This window comes from Schistocerca nitens, chromosome 6, assembly GCF_023898315.1.
Source record: "Schistocerca nitens isolate TAMUIC-IGC-003100 chromosome 6, iqSchNite1.1, whole genome shotgun sequence".
Lineage (NCBI taxonomy): Eukaryota > Metazoa > Arthropoda > Insecta > Orthoptera > Acrididae > Schistocerca > Schistocerca nitens.
In genome coordinates, this window is record NC_064619.1 from 256459766 (window position 1) to 256475121 (window position 15356).

Consider the following 15356-nt stretch of genomic DNA (forward strand, 5'->3'; position numbering starts at 1 on the left):
GATACCAGGAATGGTAAAATGTGTAGATTGTTATTACATAGTTCACAGTATAGCATAATGGACACTAGAGTACTAAAGTGGTGGAATTTGGAGGCGTACTTTTGAACTTTGCTGGTATTCAGATGTCGAAACTGACACACCTGTTTAGTGTCCTATAACATAAGAGACAGTATAGTAGAAATGACACTAATGCCAGAATACTAGAAACGACGCTAATGCCAGAATACTAAGGTAATGGACACTGGTGGAGTGCTTTTAATTTGAAGTACTGAATTATCTTGTAGCTGTCGAGCGTAATTTACTTTAACCTCACAACTTTAATACAACTGCGAACTGCCTCAGATTGTATGTTTTCGAATTCCTTGACTAAGTATGAACGAACAATGAGGGGACTGATGACCTCAGATGTTAAGTCCCATACTGCTCAGAGCCATTTGAACGAACAATGATTTTAGAAGCAAGATTAAATACACTATACGTAAATATAGATATTTTAAACTATGAAAATTGTATATAATGTTAAATTCTTAAATTCATAACATTGCGAAACTCACCTTCATTAGCAGACTTAATATTTAGTAAAGTAAAACAAAGTATTCAGAAAGGAGAATGTCTGGAGTTTTAGTAACTTTTTTAGTATAAAGCTATGCATCACGAAATGTCTTTCACTTTCAGTGTATCCACTCGGTCTGAATGTAGAGTTGACTTAAGGATGGAACACAGAAAAAAAAACTCATAACAGTATGTATAAATTTCTCTATTTATTTAACAACACATAGAAAATGAAATATGACTTGTCTAGGGGAGCACGAGGCACCAGACTCTCATACATACACAAGAATAACATTCATTCTTGATAAATAACTACATATATACATAACTTAACTTCACTACATTTTTAATTTCTATTTCCGATGGAAGAATCGTTTCCTGCGTGTTCAGAACAGTCTATCTGTCGGTCAGTAGTGGTATCCGCCATTTCTAGCTCCAGCTCCGGCGCGCCCCCTGCCATAGCCGTATCCGCCGGCGGAGTAGGCGGTGAGTCCGGTGTCCTGGTACTCTATGGTGGGCCTGTAGCCGCCCTCGTCCGCCTGGTAGGAGACGATCTGCTTGCGGCCGTCGGGCAGCAGCACGCGGTACTGGCCCTGGGCGCTCTCCCCCTGCCTGGACTCCTCTTGTCCAAAGTCGCTCAGAGTCTCGCCGTCCTGCACCGAGTAGCTGAACTCGTAGTTGGCCGGCTCCTGGTGGGAAAAAATAGTTTTGCTTTGGTTCTTTTCCACTTTAATAGATGATTAACAGGTATATTTATTTTAATTGGTTCAAATGGCTCTGAGGACTATGGGACTTAACATCAGAGGTCAGCAGTCCCCTAGAACTTAGAACTACTTAAACCTAACTATCCTAAGGACATCACACACATCCATGCCCGAGGCAGGATTCGAACCTGCGACCGTAGTGGTCGCGCGGTTCCAGTCTGAAGCGCCTAGAACCGCTCGGCCACACTTGCCGGCTATTTATATTAATTCACTGAATTATTTCATGTATGTATACTTACGGTATTCTAATATGGGTGCCACAATTACTAACTAATTCAAACACATCTTTTCAGTAAATTTAAAGTACTCGTTAATTCTGCAGCATTTCCAACAGTCGACAGTAACATTACTTAAATTTACCCTCAATGGCAGAGTAAATGGATTATGGTAGTAACTGTGGCAAATGGATTTATGTTATATCCACTTCCAGCACCAAATATTTAACCCTAATATGCACAGCACTAAAAGTTTTTACAACTCTATGGATGTCAATCTTCCCATACGATTTTCAATTATGTAAATTTCTACCATGTTGGGCACTTTACTTTACCCAAAAATTTTTCTTTCTTCTATAGATAAAACTTTGTGAAAGAACTGAAAACAAAGTTCTCCATATTCAAAACGAATCATATAAAAGAATGGTAGAATTCCTCTTTAAATTATGAATTATAGAGAGAGTGCTGAGTCCACCACAGTAGGTTCCCTTCTTAAATATTAATTTCTTTCGAATGTGAATGTTTGCAGATATTCCATTTAATAATAATATTTTAACTTCGATAAATATCTGTTTGGATATATTTACCAATGTGAATGATAGCAACGTTAACTGTCTCATACGGGAATATTGGCAACAAATTTTCAGGCAATTACTTTATCTTTTTTGTTTCTACATTTGTGTCAAGTACTGATACGTAATACAGACCCCTGACTGGAAGAAAATTGCACGGGACCACAGAAACTTCACAAAGGTAATTCTTGAATCAGATGATAATAAAAATGTAGATGCTGTGGATTACACTACTAGTTACTTATTGTCATTTAAGCTATGTAAACTTATCAGGTCACTGTAGCAGACGTCTTGTTTAGTACGAAACGTTTTAGGAAAACAGAGGCTGAATCTTACGGCAAGTGGATCCTCCTGGGCTCCAGAGCGACCGTAGCCATATCCGGGCACTCCATACATTGGAGAAAGTCCACCGGCGTTACCAGAGGGCGCACCGTACTGAGTGGAAAGCGCGTCACCAGAGTAAGAAGGGGCGCCATACTGTGTGGACAGGCCGAGTCCTCCAAAGCCAGCTGCACGGCCAACCGCCGAAGGAGCGCCATAGCGAGTGGAGACAGCACCGCCGAGCCTCCTGCCAGATCCAAGCATCCTGGAGGAGGTGCTTCCAAATCTGGAGGAGACGCGAGCTGCTGGAGCCTGGATGGAAGCGCCTGAGCGACCAAAAGCAGCGCCCGTTAGTGAAGGCGCACTGTACTGTGAGCTGAGGCCGTTGGCTGATGGAGCTCCGTACTCAGAGCTGAGGCCGTTGGCTGCTGGGGCGGCGTACTGAGAGCTGAGAGAGGAGGCCGAGGGAGGTCCGTACTCAGAGCTGGGAGGCAGGTACGACCGGTCGACTGGCGGCTCCGAGGCGACGCACAGAGCAAGCGCTGACAGGACGACGTACACCTTCGAAATGACAAAATTGGTTCGTGTCTCTTGTGTCATTAGAACGGTCTACGACATATAAAATGGCTGAAATGGCTCTGAGCACTATGGGACTTAATTTCTGACGTCATCAGTCCCTTAGAACTTATAACTACTTAAACGTAACTAACTAAGGACATCATACACATCCATGCCCGAGGCAGGATTCGAACCTGCGACTGTAGAGGTCGCGCGGTTCCAGACTGTAGCGCCTAGAACTGCTCGGCCTCCCGGCCGCCTGAGATGGTTGCAGCTAGGCAAGTTAAGTCACTATGATGCCTGACCTACAGTACCTAAAGTCATAGATCAAGTACTTCTCATATCACCAAAAGCGCAAGAGACGTTCTCACTAATCTAATATACTGGCTATGCTCATTCAAAACAGAAAAACATTGGGAAATGCGTCTGCAACTAGAACAGGCTATCATCCATCTTGCGCCCAATTGAACGTCCAGTTGCGTTTAAGAAATCAGCACTTAATATCAGTCAATGTCTTTCAAACAGTAAGGCAGTTTCACTTCTTTCTCTTTTCAGTTCTCAGTGAATGACCCCACATTCTTTCGCTCTTCTCTCGATTACCTGTGTTCTATAACGTTCCTCTTTCCTTCCTTCTCCAGCTTCCTTCTCTGACCTCTGTTGCTTTCAGCTTAAATCTACGCAACTAAACTGTCTTTGATATTATTAGGACTAAATCAACTCTGGTTTTTCTATTATAGCTATTGCTTCTCCACAATTTATATTATAGGTGTTTCTAAGTGCTGTAACCATTATTGAATAAAAGTCATTTTGTAGCATATATGTCGCTATATAAAATACGTAGTTCACATGGTCAGATGTAACAGGGCGCCTTTGGACCTGACTATGGCAGAACAAACAAATAAAAAAATTCTGCTTCTGTTTAGAGCAGATTATAAATAAAAAACAGAATCAGGAAGCTGATTATAAAGTTACCCAATATCCTTACCCATCGGATAAGACAAGCATGTGTGTATGACCGCCAAAATATGACAACGTATACAGTGTGTGATCCGTACTAAAATGTCGGTCATGTGCCCTACGAATCCTCCTCAGATACTGACAGTGGGAGAAGCATATAACGATCAGTGTCTGTGCGACGGCCTCTCTCCGCGGCTGGCTTACCTCCATGTTGCGTAGGAGACAGAGGCTGGACTGCGAGTGGCCCCAGCAGTTCGGCGTCCGGTATTTATACGCAAGCTCCATGGACGAGCCGGCCCTCTCCAGGGGCTGCGACCAGCTGCTCCAGTTTGAGAGGAGTGTCGGAGTCCCTGCTGTTACGTCAGCGCACTGCCCGACCTTGTCAGCAACGACGAAACCCTACTCTGCCGCGCCCGTATGCATCTGTCTAATTCCAATAGCTGTCTGCGGTTGCTGGCGGCTTCTGCTTGGGAAACTCGTAATCTTTTATTGTCTTTTCCCAGGTGACTATTATGCTTCACATATCTACATAACGTAAAAGAAAGCTAACTGGAAGCTAACATTTACGCAATAATTCCCTGTAGGCGAACAGGTTTCTACTTGTGATATGGAAATATAAGAAGCGCTTGATGCTGGGTGATGTAGTACATTTCTCGTTAAGGCAGCGTAGATATTATACAAGCAAACGTGTGGATAGTCATTTCCTCTCGCTCCATTTCCTAATGAATTAGGGAGCTAAAAGACTGATAGTGGTACAAGATACCCTGGCCCACACACCGTGACTTGGGGAGTGTGCAAGTAGATGTAGAAAGTAAATTGATAGACACTCTCAGTTTACCTTAGAGTAATAAAGGACAAAGTGAAATCTACGAGGGAGGATCGGAAACTAATGCATAATTCTTTTTCTCCCCTGGTACTGCAGCTACAGCGTTAAAATTTCAAGACGATATAGTTTGAAGTTCGCGCTACAGACGCTATGTTAATTTCATGAACAACTCAAGTGAGAAAAGCATGAACAATGAAACAAACAAGGCACGCATGTTACTCTCGTCAGCTTGTGACGAGCAATGGAGGGTAGTTCGATATTTGTGGGTCCAAGGTCATAAACTGAATGAAATTCACAGAGATACGCGTAGCTTGTATGAGGTCGACTGTACAGACCTTAGCAATGTCCCCTGGCGGTGTGCACTCTTACAAGAGGGCCGTGCGAACCTTAGTGATTCGCCACGTTCCGGGGATGGTGGGGGGAGGGGGGTTAGATAAATGTTCCAGCCCACAGAATGTCTGAGCCACTGAGGTACCTCAGCGCAACAGTTCAACGTTTCCTACGGTTCGGTTTACGACAGTGTTCATGACACGTTAAAATGTCGTGAAGTCAGTGATCGCTGTGTGCCTAAGAACCTAACAGACAACTATAAAGGCCAGCGAATGATGACAAGCTGGAGTAACTTAAAGCATTACGACGCAGAAGGGCGTGGCTTTCTGCAAGGAATCGTCACTGGTGATGAGTCATGGGCTTACCACGCTTACCACGCCAAAACCTAACAGCCCTCTACAGAGTAGAAACATGTTGGGTCGCCAGTACGAAAATAGTTCAAAGTGACTCAGTCCGCTAGAAAAATGCTTGTGATAGTGTTCTGGGACGTTCATGGTGTGTTATTGGTGGACTTCGCTTTACAAGGTACCACTGTGAATGCTGCAGCCCACATTAAACTTGCTTCATGCCCTTCATTACAAACACCACAAAATTAATGCTGACAGTATCAAAACTCTTCATGACAATGCTCATCATCACGTTGCCGCTCGTGTCCGTGAAAAACTCGTCCAGTTTTGGTGACAGGTGCTACAGCATCCACCGTACAGTGAGGACTTTGCACCGTTGAACTCTCATCTATTCGCTTCCACGAAGAAATCCCCACGCCTTCCAACGCTTTGCGGCAGATGTGGTTGTGAATTCAGATGTTTGCAGATGTCTGTACTCTAAGCAAACGGACTTCCACGAACAGAGCATATTGAAAGTGAAATCACCATGGGACAAAGGTGTTGAGAACGCTGGTAACTATTTAGAAAAGTAGGTAAAAGAAGCGAATCCAATTGTAACTCCATTTTCTTTCCTTTGCCTACTAAGGATTCTGGTAATCAAATAAATATGCATTACTTTCCTGTCTTCCCTCATGTTTGCTTAGGCAGAATATTAGGGAATAAAAACAGAGTAAATCAATTATTAGTTTATTTACAAGATCTGAGCAGCTGGAAAAAACTGATGTCATTGGCTGTCTGAACACCATATAACCCCAGGACACAAAATCTTAATACAAGTTGTTATTGGTTAGCTGCGTATTAATATGTATCCTAAATGGATAAACGAGAAGTTTTCACAATCATAAAAACTGGATATAAATACAAACAATGTAGAAATAAGGAAATTCTATATATATCAGGATATATTCCTCTTTTGAAATGTAGTATTTCTCTTTCTTATAGTACAAAGGCCCCCCCTGGATAATTAGAAAACTTCCATGAAAAATTTGGGTGAGTTATTGTGTTTTCTGTCTAACAGAAAGAAAGCAAAAAATTTTTCATGATCGAATATATATTTCTTGAATGAGTATGACAGGAAAATTGATCTATAGGTGCTTTTGACACTTATTGTTTGCTATCAGTCATAAATTTCTCTACCAAGTTGTTCCTTATGGTTAAAGTAATCATTCAACAATAAGAAGTTATAGAGGCGCATGCATTTCTATTGGTAAATGGATTGTCAGGTCGTGCAACCCAGTTAGTCACAACATATAACTTAGCTCCCTCTACAGTTTGGAAACACTTCAGCAAACCATGGAGGCTCATTAGTGACAAAACTATTCATTGTAAAGAAAGTTTGTAAAACATTAACTGTGGTGACGTTTCAATTTCAGCTAATGCTAATTCTGCATTCAATATATTTCTTAATTAGTTTGTATCCGCTTTAAAAGTACTTTCACTCAATAAATTATTACATATAATGATGTCAAGTAACTAAGGAAATCTCGGATCAGTACTGTTATCAGAACCCGCTCCCGACGAAAAAAGGCCTTGTACTAAATAGCCAGGGCAAGTAAAGACCTAGAAATAGTTTCTTATTATAATTAGTACTATGATATGCCAAGAAAAGTTGTATAAAATGTAAAAGGTTATGCAGGTTTTGTCAAAAACTAATTGATCAGAAAATAAAAATGGCCAATGTGGCATACTGTTAAAAGAGAGACAAGGGAAGAAGGCGTAGAAGATGGCGTTCCTTGTGTTAAAGGGAACGGGAGCACTGCGAAAAGTGTTCATGAATAGGAGATATTTTTAATAAATGTTCAAATGGTTCAAAGGGCTCTGAGCACTATGGGACTCAACTGCTGAGGTCATTAGTCCCCTAGAACTTAGAACTAGTGAAACCTAACTAACCTAAGGACATCACAAACATCCATGCCCGAGGCCGGATTCGAACTTCCGACCGTAGCGGTCCTGCGGTTCCAGACTACAGCGCCTTTAACCGCACGGCCACTTCGGCCGGCTTTTAATAATTATTTTATAAAAACAAAAGATACAATTTGTGCAAATAGTTGAGAAAAGAACGTAAAAAAGTACACTAAAGAAGACTTATAGAAGATGTTTAGTGAATTAAAAGCAGTTTAAAATTATGAAAACCACAAGAGCTGCGTCAAAATGATTTATTAAATATGACCAGTTTCATGACGGTATATTCATGTTTTCAGTTAACAAATTATTGAGTTTTCAGTACATGATGTCCATATAATATTTAAGTAAGTGTCATTCGTGGTCAAATACAACAGCGCTACCTGCTGGCTTTTCTAGTATCTGAATTTATGTTCACATAAGCTTTTTGCACAGTTTCCATATTTTCGTCCAACTCCTGTACCTCTTTAGGAAGATCTCAATATGAACCAAAGTCTGACAGTTCATTTAAGCACTTATGAAATTTCTCATCAGTCCGCCCAAGTTTGAGAGTAAGAGAGATATTGACAAGTACAACACTGCAAAGAAAAATGACGTGAATTACCCATTACTGACTAACAATGACACATAAAGAGGTGAAATATGTAGCTTTAAAACACTTTGGCGATCTACTCATGAGAATAAAACGTATGACTGATAGCAAAAGACATGTTAAACGTTGATTAAAGAGTTTTCTCCTTAACAATACCTTCCATACCATAGAGGGTATCCTGGATAGGGATAATTAATCAGTTAAAGAAATGTAAATGGCCAGCATGCAGCCATAAAAATATTATTTTTATTTAGTTGTATATACAGTGAGAATGAGAAGAGGAATTTATGGCACAACTTGACTAGAAGAGGGGATCTGTTTGTAGGACACGTTCTGAGGCATCAAGGGATCATCAATTTAGTATTGGAGGGAAGTGTGGTGGGTAAAAATCTTAGAGGGAGACCAAGGCATGAATGTACTAAACAGATTCAGAAGGATGTAAGTTGCAGTAGTTACTCTGAGATGATAAAGCTTGCACAAGATAGAGTAGCACACAGAGCTGCATCAAACCAGTCTCTAGACTGAAGACCACAACAACAACAACATAGTCATGGGATAGCTTCTAATATCGGGTCGTGCCCTCCTTTCGCACAGAATAGTGCACGAACTAGACGTGGCAAACACTCAACAACTCGGTGGAAGGGCACCGGCGAATCATTGAGTCATTCTGCCTCCAGAGCCGTCCGTAAGTGTGAAGGCGTTGTCGATCCAGGCTTTTGTGCACGAACTGGCCTCTCGATTATGTCCCATACACGATCGATGGGATTCATGTCTGGAGCTCTGGGTGCTCAAATCATCCGGTCGAGTTGCCCATAATGTTCTTCAAACCAATTGCTAACAATTGTGGTCTGGTGACATGGTGCATAGTCGTCCACAAAAATTCCATTGTTGTTTGTGAACAAGACGTCCATGAATAGCTGCAAATGGTCTCCAAGTGTCCAAAGATAACCATATCCAGTCAATTACAGGTTCATTTCGACCAGAGGACCCAGTTAAATCGTTATAGAGCCACCACCAGACTGAACCGTGCCTTATTGACAATTTGGGTCTATGGCTTCGTGAAGGCTGCGCCGCACTCAAACCCTGCCATCAGCTCTCATCAGCCGAAATCGGGGCTCATCCGGCCAGTCCAGGGTTTTCCAGCGATGTAGGGTTCAACCGATATGACCACGAACTCAGGAGAGGCTGTGCAGGCGAAGTCGTGCTTTTAGCAAAGGCATTCGCGTCGATCACCAGGTACCACAGCCCATAACGCCATATTTTCCCGCGCGGTCCTAACGGGCACGTTCGTCGTACGTCCCACATTTATTTCTGCAGTCATTTCACGCAGTGCTGCCTGTCCGTTAGCACTGACTACTCAAGCCCTCCTGCTCTCGGTCGTTAACCGAAGGCTGCCGGCCAATGTACTGATCACGGTGAGAGGTAATGCTCTAAATCTGGTTACCTCGGCACAGTTTTGACACTGTCGTTCTCGCAATATCGACTTCCCCAACGATTTCCGAGATGGAAAGTCCCAAGCGGTTTGCTCCAGCAACCATTCTACGTTCAAAGTCTATTAATTCCCGTCGTGAGGTTATAATCACATCGGAAACCTTTTCATATCAATCACCTGAGTACAAATGACAGCTCCGCCAATTCTCTTCCCTTTTATACATTATGTACGCGATACTACCGGCATCTGTACAGGTGTGTATCACTGTCGCATGACATACGACAGTTCGGGGTAAGTGTTCTATGTTTGTTCTGTCGACGCGTTCCACATCATAAAGATTACCATGCATTTTTCGTAGATTACAAGTAACTACCCGTAAATAGTAAAACTATAACATTAAGTGACATCTTGATTCTCATCAGTACTAACAGAGACAGAAATACAGTTTAAAAATTATATATTTTATTAATTAAAGTAATAACTATTTTCTGCAATGACTGCCATGTCTCCTGACAACAGTTTTATTCTCTGGTATTTAACATTTTATTTATAACACTGTTTTATCATCGACATCATCCTCAGGCAATGGTCATTGCGACATACGTGTTGTAAGTTTATCACATTGATACTGTTTATCCTTGAAAGACCAACCATGGTTGGTTCAAATGACACTGAGCACTATGGGACTTAACTTCTGAGGTCATTAGTCCCCTAGAACTTAGAACTACTTAAACCTAACTAACATAAGGACATCACACACATCCATGCCCGAGGCAGGATCCGAACCTGCGACACTATCGGTCGCGCGTTTCCGGACTGTAGTACCTAGAACCGCTCGGCCACTCCGACCAACCATGAGCGACGTACTTACGCTATATCTGCTCTTTCGCTGGTACCTGACAAGTTATGGGTCTTAGATGTATGGTCGTTTTTGAAGGTTGTGTGACTGCGTTTAAGTGGCCAGGGAACATCCACTCTTTTGTAGCATCAACCAATACATTGTTGTACTGGCGTCACCAGCGAAATAAATGCAGGCAAGGTTTTGGATGGTAAATAGTTTTCACAGCTGATACGGTTTGTGTTATAAATAAATAAAGCTTATTAATTCTATTAACTCTGTGCCATGTGTCGCACTGTTTTGTCTAGGATTGCTAGACTGTCTCTACTTCCTATGGTTTGCCGCTGGCGTGGTGTGACTGTCTGACGGAGGGAGTGGTAGGTTTTCTGCCGGGCAGAGAGCTGAGCGTGGGTGGGACTGTGAGCGGAGCCACGTGTTTCCACGGTGCTGGTCAGGCGCAGGTAGCAGTTTGGCCCCAAGTCTAGAGCGAGCCGCGCGGACTTACAGGTAGCTGTGCTGTCTAAGGTGCTGCAGTGATGGACTGTGCGGCTGGTCCCGGCGGAGGTTCGAGTCCTCCATCGGGCATGGGTGTGTGTGTTTCTCCTTAGGATAATTTGGGATAAGTAGTGTGTAAGCTTAGGGAGTGATGACCTTAGCAGTAAAGTCCCATATGATTTCACACACATTTGAACATTTGATTTTCTAGAGCGAGCTTGTGTGTGCGTGATCCCTGCATACACGGCAATTATGGTGCTGACCCGAGCGGGCTTAAGGCGCTGTGGCCTGTTACTTTTGGATATTGGTTATACTGTGCCGACGTTCCTTGCATGCCAGGAGCACAGAATTGTACTATCTCAATGATGTGTATATAGCTTGCTGTGCCAAGCAGGAATACAAACTGAATGCATGCTGATATCTGTTGTTTGCTAAAATCAGCATTATGTAACAAATACCCACAAATAGGGCATCGTCAGACTTTGTTGATAGCCAATGATGTCAGGTGGCTGTCCACAGTGGTTTATATTTTCTGTGTAGGGTGCAGATCTTGAACTGATTGTATTCTATATGTTGGAAGGCCGGCTAGCTAGATGTTTTTAAATGTTATAATTAATGGTGCTGAACCACGTGTGCACGTTAGTTGCGTATGTTACTGATAGAAGAAGGCATCGTTATTTCCTGTTCCTAATGCTGAACTGTTTGCAGGTTTGGTTCCTGTGATATTTCTTTTGTCTTGTATGTACGGATGAAGTTTGAGTGTCAAGGTAAATGTCTATAGCAGTACGGTAAACATCCAACATTATTTCAGAAGGAAGCTACAGTTCTTAACTGCTGTAGTATTTACGGTAAATATTCGATTTTTAGGCAATATATTTAGGTTCCCTTGCACCAGGTGATTTTCTTGTTTTGTTGTTTCAATTATGGTGCTAAATTCATTTAAATATTATCTAATCTCAATTGTGACTTAATTAATTGTAGATGTTGTTAATATTTTGTCTTTGAAGCATTCTTCTTTTGACTACAGTAGCTATAGCCAGTTCTGATCAAGTCAAATTTCTATCTCTGGGATGCTATATGTTCATGATATTAATAAATGTAAATAGTGCAATGGTAAACCAACCTCAGTCACTCATCAACCCCTCGTTTGCCTTAATCATAAATATATGTCTAAATGATGCTAAATTTTGTTAATTTTTCGAGAAGAATCATCTTAAAAGCCTTCAAATCGTGAGCTACACCCTTAATTTTTATTTATGAGTTAGTGAATTTACTCATGGCACTTTTGTTGCCTACCTCAGAAGTCAAATTAATAATCAAATTAATTAATTTAATAAGACAGAACCTTATTGCTGATGTACTCATGCACTATCACAATAAAGTAAAAACAGTAAATAATTGAGGGAGTATGAATGAGAACAGTGGCGTATTTAAGATTACAAAATAATGATAGATTTTATTAATCCTTTTGTAACTACATCTAGCAAATAAATGTCACACAAAGATAACAAAGACAAATCAGAAAAGGAATGATGTTTGATTGGCAAAGCAAACTTTGATGTGGATGCTATACAAAATCTCCCCTGAATGAAACCCTTTTACAACGCAATCTGACACTGTTTACATGCATTCACTATGAGACCCAACTCTGCTCAAATGGAACCAACTATGACCAAATTATGGTTCACCTGAGAACAGAGAGCTGTAAATATCATTTAACAACGCTACGCCGGAGCAGCAGTATTTTATCGTATCACCTTGATTCAGGCGGTAGTAGAAAACGGTTCGCAGTGGGCGAGGCGCGCTGCGCCGTGGCAGCTGTAGTCTTCTGAGGCGTTCAGGAAGTCATAAATGAACCAAAAATATTGGCATCTTAACTAAAAAAGCCAAAATTTGCAAACTACGCGGTCAGGCGTTCTGATTATCAGAACGCGGGGAACTTCCCGATGAGAACCCTGAAATCCCGTTACATTCCAGTGTGAGGTGCACCTGTTCGCTGGTCTGGCCAAACCAATTTGACTCACAGCTACGACGGAGCGTTCTGGAACTGTCAAACGTCAGACGGCCGACTCAGGACGAATAAGTTCACCCTCTTGACACACGACGTACCCGAGATGACATGCAGTTTAACTGTCTATTCTCCACTAGGGAAAAACCTGAAGTTCTCCACAAGGGTAGGATCAGAAGACGAAAAAGGCAAAGAATCACAACCGCTTTCCATCAAGCCTCACTATGGGAGGTGAATTAGCAAAAACGAAACTGCCTCTACATTGTACAAATAAATAGAAGTATCCTCTTCTGTTGGCCTGGTAGCCAGTCAAGACATAGCACTAGGGTTCCCACGCTGGTGGGTGAAGCCTCCATTTTGCATATCCTGAGAGGAGCCAATCAGCGACTCCAAATCTCTATTGTCTGAAAAATAAGGTTTTAGACCAAGGAGACGTCTTTCTCACAGTAAGCATGGCTGTGTTTTGGCAAATAACATATACCTAGATGGGACTACAGTCCCTCATTAATGCAGAGATCTAATATGTCTGAGCCGACCACTTCCAGTTACTGAAAGAAGGCAGTTAAGTTTCCCAGAGAGTTTTGTCTGTGAATATGCTTTTGCCGTTCGTTAAAAGAAACTGATGACTTCCTGGCATCAAGCGGGGCTTCAGTCATGCCTCCACTAAACACAAAAACCAGTCACTCTGTCTGTATCGTCCTAGCTTCTAACATGAGAATGCACAGGGTTTTATGACTTAAGTGGCTTTCTCCATCTACTTTCCACCAACTGGCAGCCTTCACAACAGTCTGTCGTCTGAACCGGGTAAAATATTTTGTGAACCAGCACCCTTCTCTCCGACCCTGAGTGGAAGGAGGGGAGGGCTTTGGCCAAAAGTCATTCTGCAGGTACGATCCACATACCTCTGCTTCCCAGAATCATTCACACAGCCAGGTCGCTGCACTCAGTGTTTATGGCCCCAATTCATCTCTCTCCCTGTTCTCTGTCTCCTTCACTATGGCCCCATGGGTACAAGTTCTCTATAGGTTACACATGCCGTTAAAAGAACATTCTTCCCACAATTTCCTCGTGTAAAAACAGTCATAAACCACACATACCAAATGTAATAGTGACCTAAAATATGAACGTAAACTGACTAACAATATTGTTAAAATGTGAGAGTGGCATGCCACCTCTCAACTCGATTTCATTCTTTTACGCAAAAGGTCCAAATGCATATACCAAATGGCGTAGGATGGACTCGATTGATTGAGTTAATGTGAATATTACATAACTAGGGTAATTTTCAGTTTTTTGATATTGGTTAGATATCTTTCAGAATACCTGGCAATGTAAATGATCCACCTTTCTTGAGAAGGCGCAAGCTAATGATCAAATTACAGAGAAGCAAGGTACAGAAAAGGGTATTGTCTGGGAGTTGGCTGAACGTGCGCGCCAAAACTGTCATTTACCGGTTATTCAACAAATCACCGAGCAGTGAGGTACGTCAGGCCTCTGCACAAGCTTGTGTCTTCTTTGAAGTTACATTTCCTGTCAGCTTCAAAGACTGAGGCCTGTTTTTAACCACAGCGTTCTTAGAGCGAGGGACCTAGTGGGTGTGAACAAGGATCAGGAGCAATGTTTATAAACTAATTGTAAGACTGTTAAGGAATCGTTCTTGGCAAGAATTAGAACTGAATGATTTTGATAATGAAGTCGAAATGTTGTGATACTGAGACTGTGCAAACGATCATTGGTATTCTGTTTTCAGAGTTGCAGAACACATTACAGGATATTTTGAATAGATATTCTCATTTATCTTTGAATTCAGCTTACTATATAATTGAATTTTTGTATCTTCAGATAGAGCTCGGGCCATAGAATTGAGTGATTTACATGTCTCAAGATTATCTGCAGTTAATGTGAAGGATAATTTATGTGATAAGGTACTTTGGTCCATTTAGGAAAATAGCAGTTGGAAATAATTGCTGCCTAGAGTTTGCAGAATAATTCTTCCCACACCTCTACAGCAATTAATCTATTATCAAGAAGGCTAGGGGACTCAATAATTATTAATAAATTATTTAGAGTAAGTTAAAAGAAACGTGATGATCTTAGACCGAAGAGCAGGTGGAAAGTCTTATTCTGGGTTTGGTAACCCCTGAGAATTGACAGAGAGCGATATTTTGTTGTGCCCCCAGAACGTTGTCACAAGTAGACGTGATAGCCCAAGAAATCCACACTATGGAATTTGTGAATTCTTTCAGGGTTAGCAAGGCTGTGAGAGGAAGTGTTGCAGAGAGTACAGATTTAATTTGGAGACAGAAAGAGTGAGACATTAATAGGTAATGACATTAAGGAAGCATTAACTTGCGCCATTGGGAAGCACCTCATCTAAAATAATTTGTTGGAATTGTAGCAAAACCTGTCTACACAAGCAGGGGTTGTGTGAAGGAGCCAGCCGGAGTGGCCGAGCGGTTATAGGCGCTACAGTCTGGAACCGCGCGACCGCTACTGTCGCAGGTTCGAATCCTGCCTCGGGCATGGATGTGTGTGATGTCCTTAGGTTAGTTAGGTTTAAGTAGGTCTAAGTTCTAGGGGACTGATGACCTGAGAAGTTAAGTCCCAT

General features: G+C 41.9%; 1 protein-coding gene across 3 annotated transcripts in view; it reads right to left on the reverse strand.

Moving 5' to 3' along the window:
- LOC126263647 (pro-resilin-like) overlaps positions 1–15356 on the reverse strand; it is a 209052-nt gene that overhangs the window by 75922 nt on the left and 117774 nt on the right. The window contains exon 3 of one of the 3 annotated variants that reach the window (XM_049960746.1): positions 793–1241. The exons of the other annotated variants lie outside the window; for them this stretch is intronic. Within the exon in view, the coding sequence (XP_049816703.1) occupies positions 960–1241 (282 nt within the window). The 3' untranslated portion in view covers positions 793–959. Of the gene's footprint in view, positions 1–792; positions 1242–15356 lie in introns of those variants that run through there. 3 annotated transcript variants of the gene reach the window in all.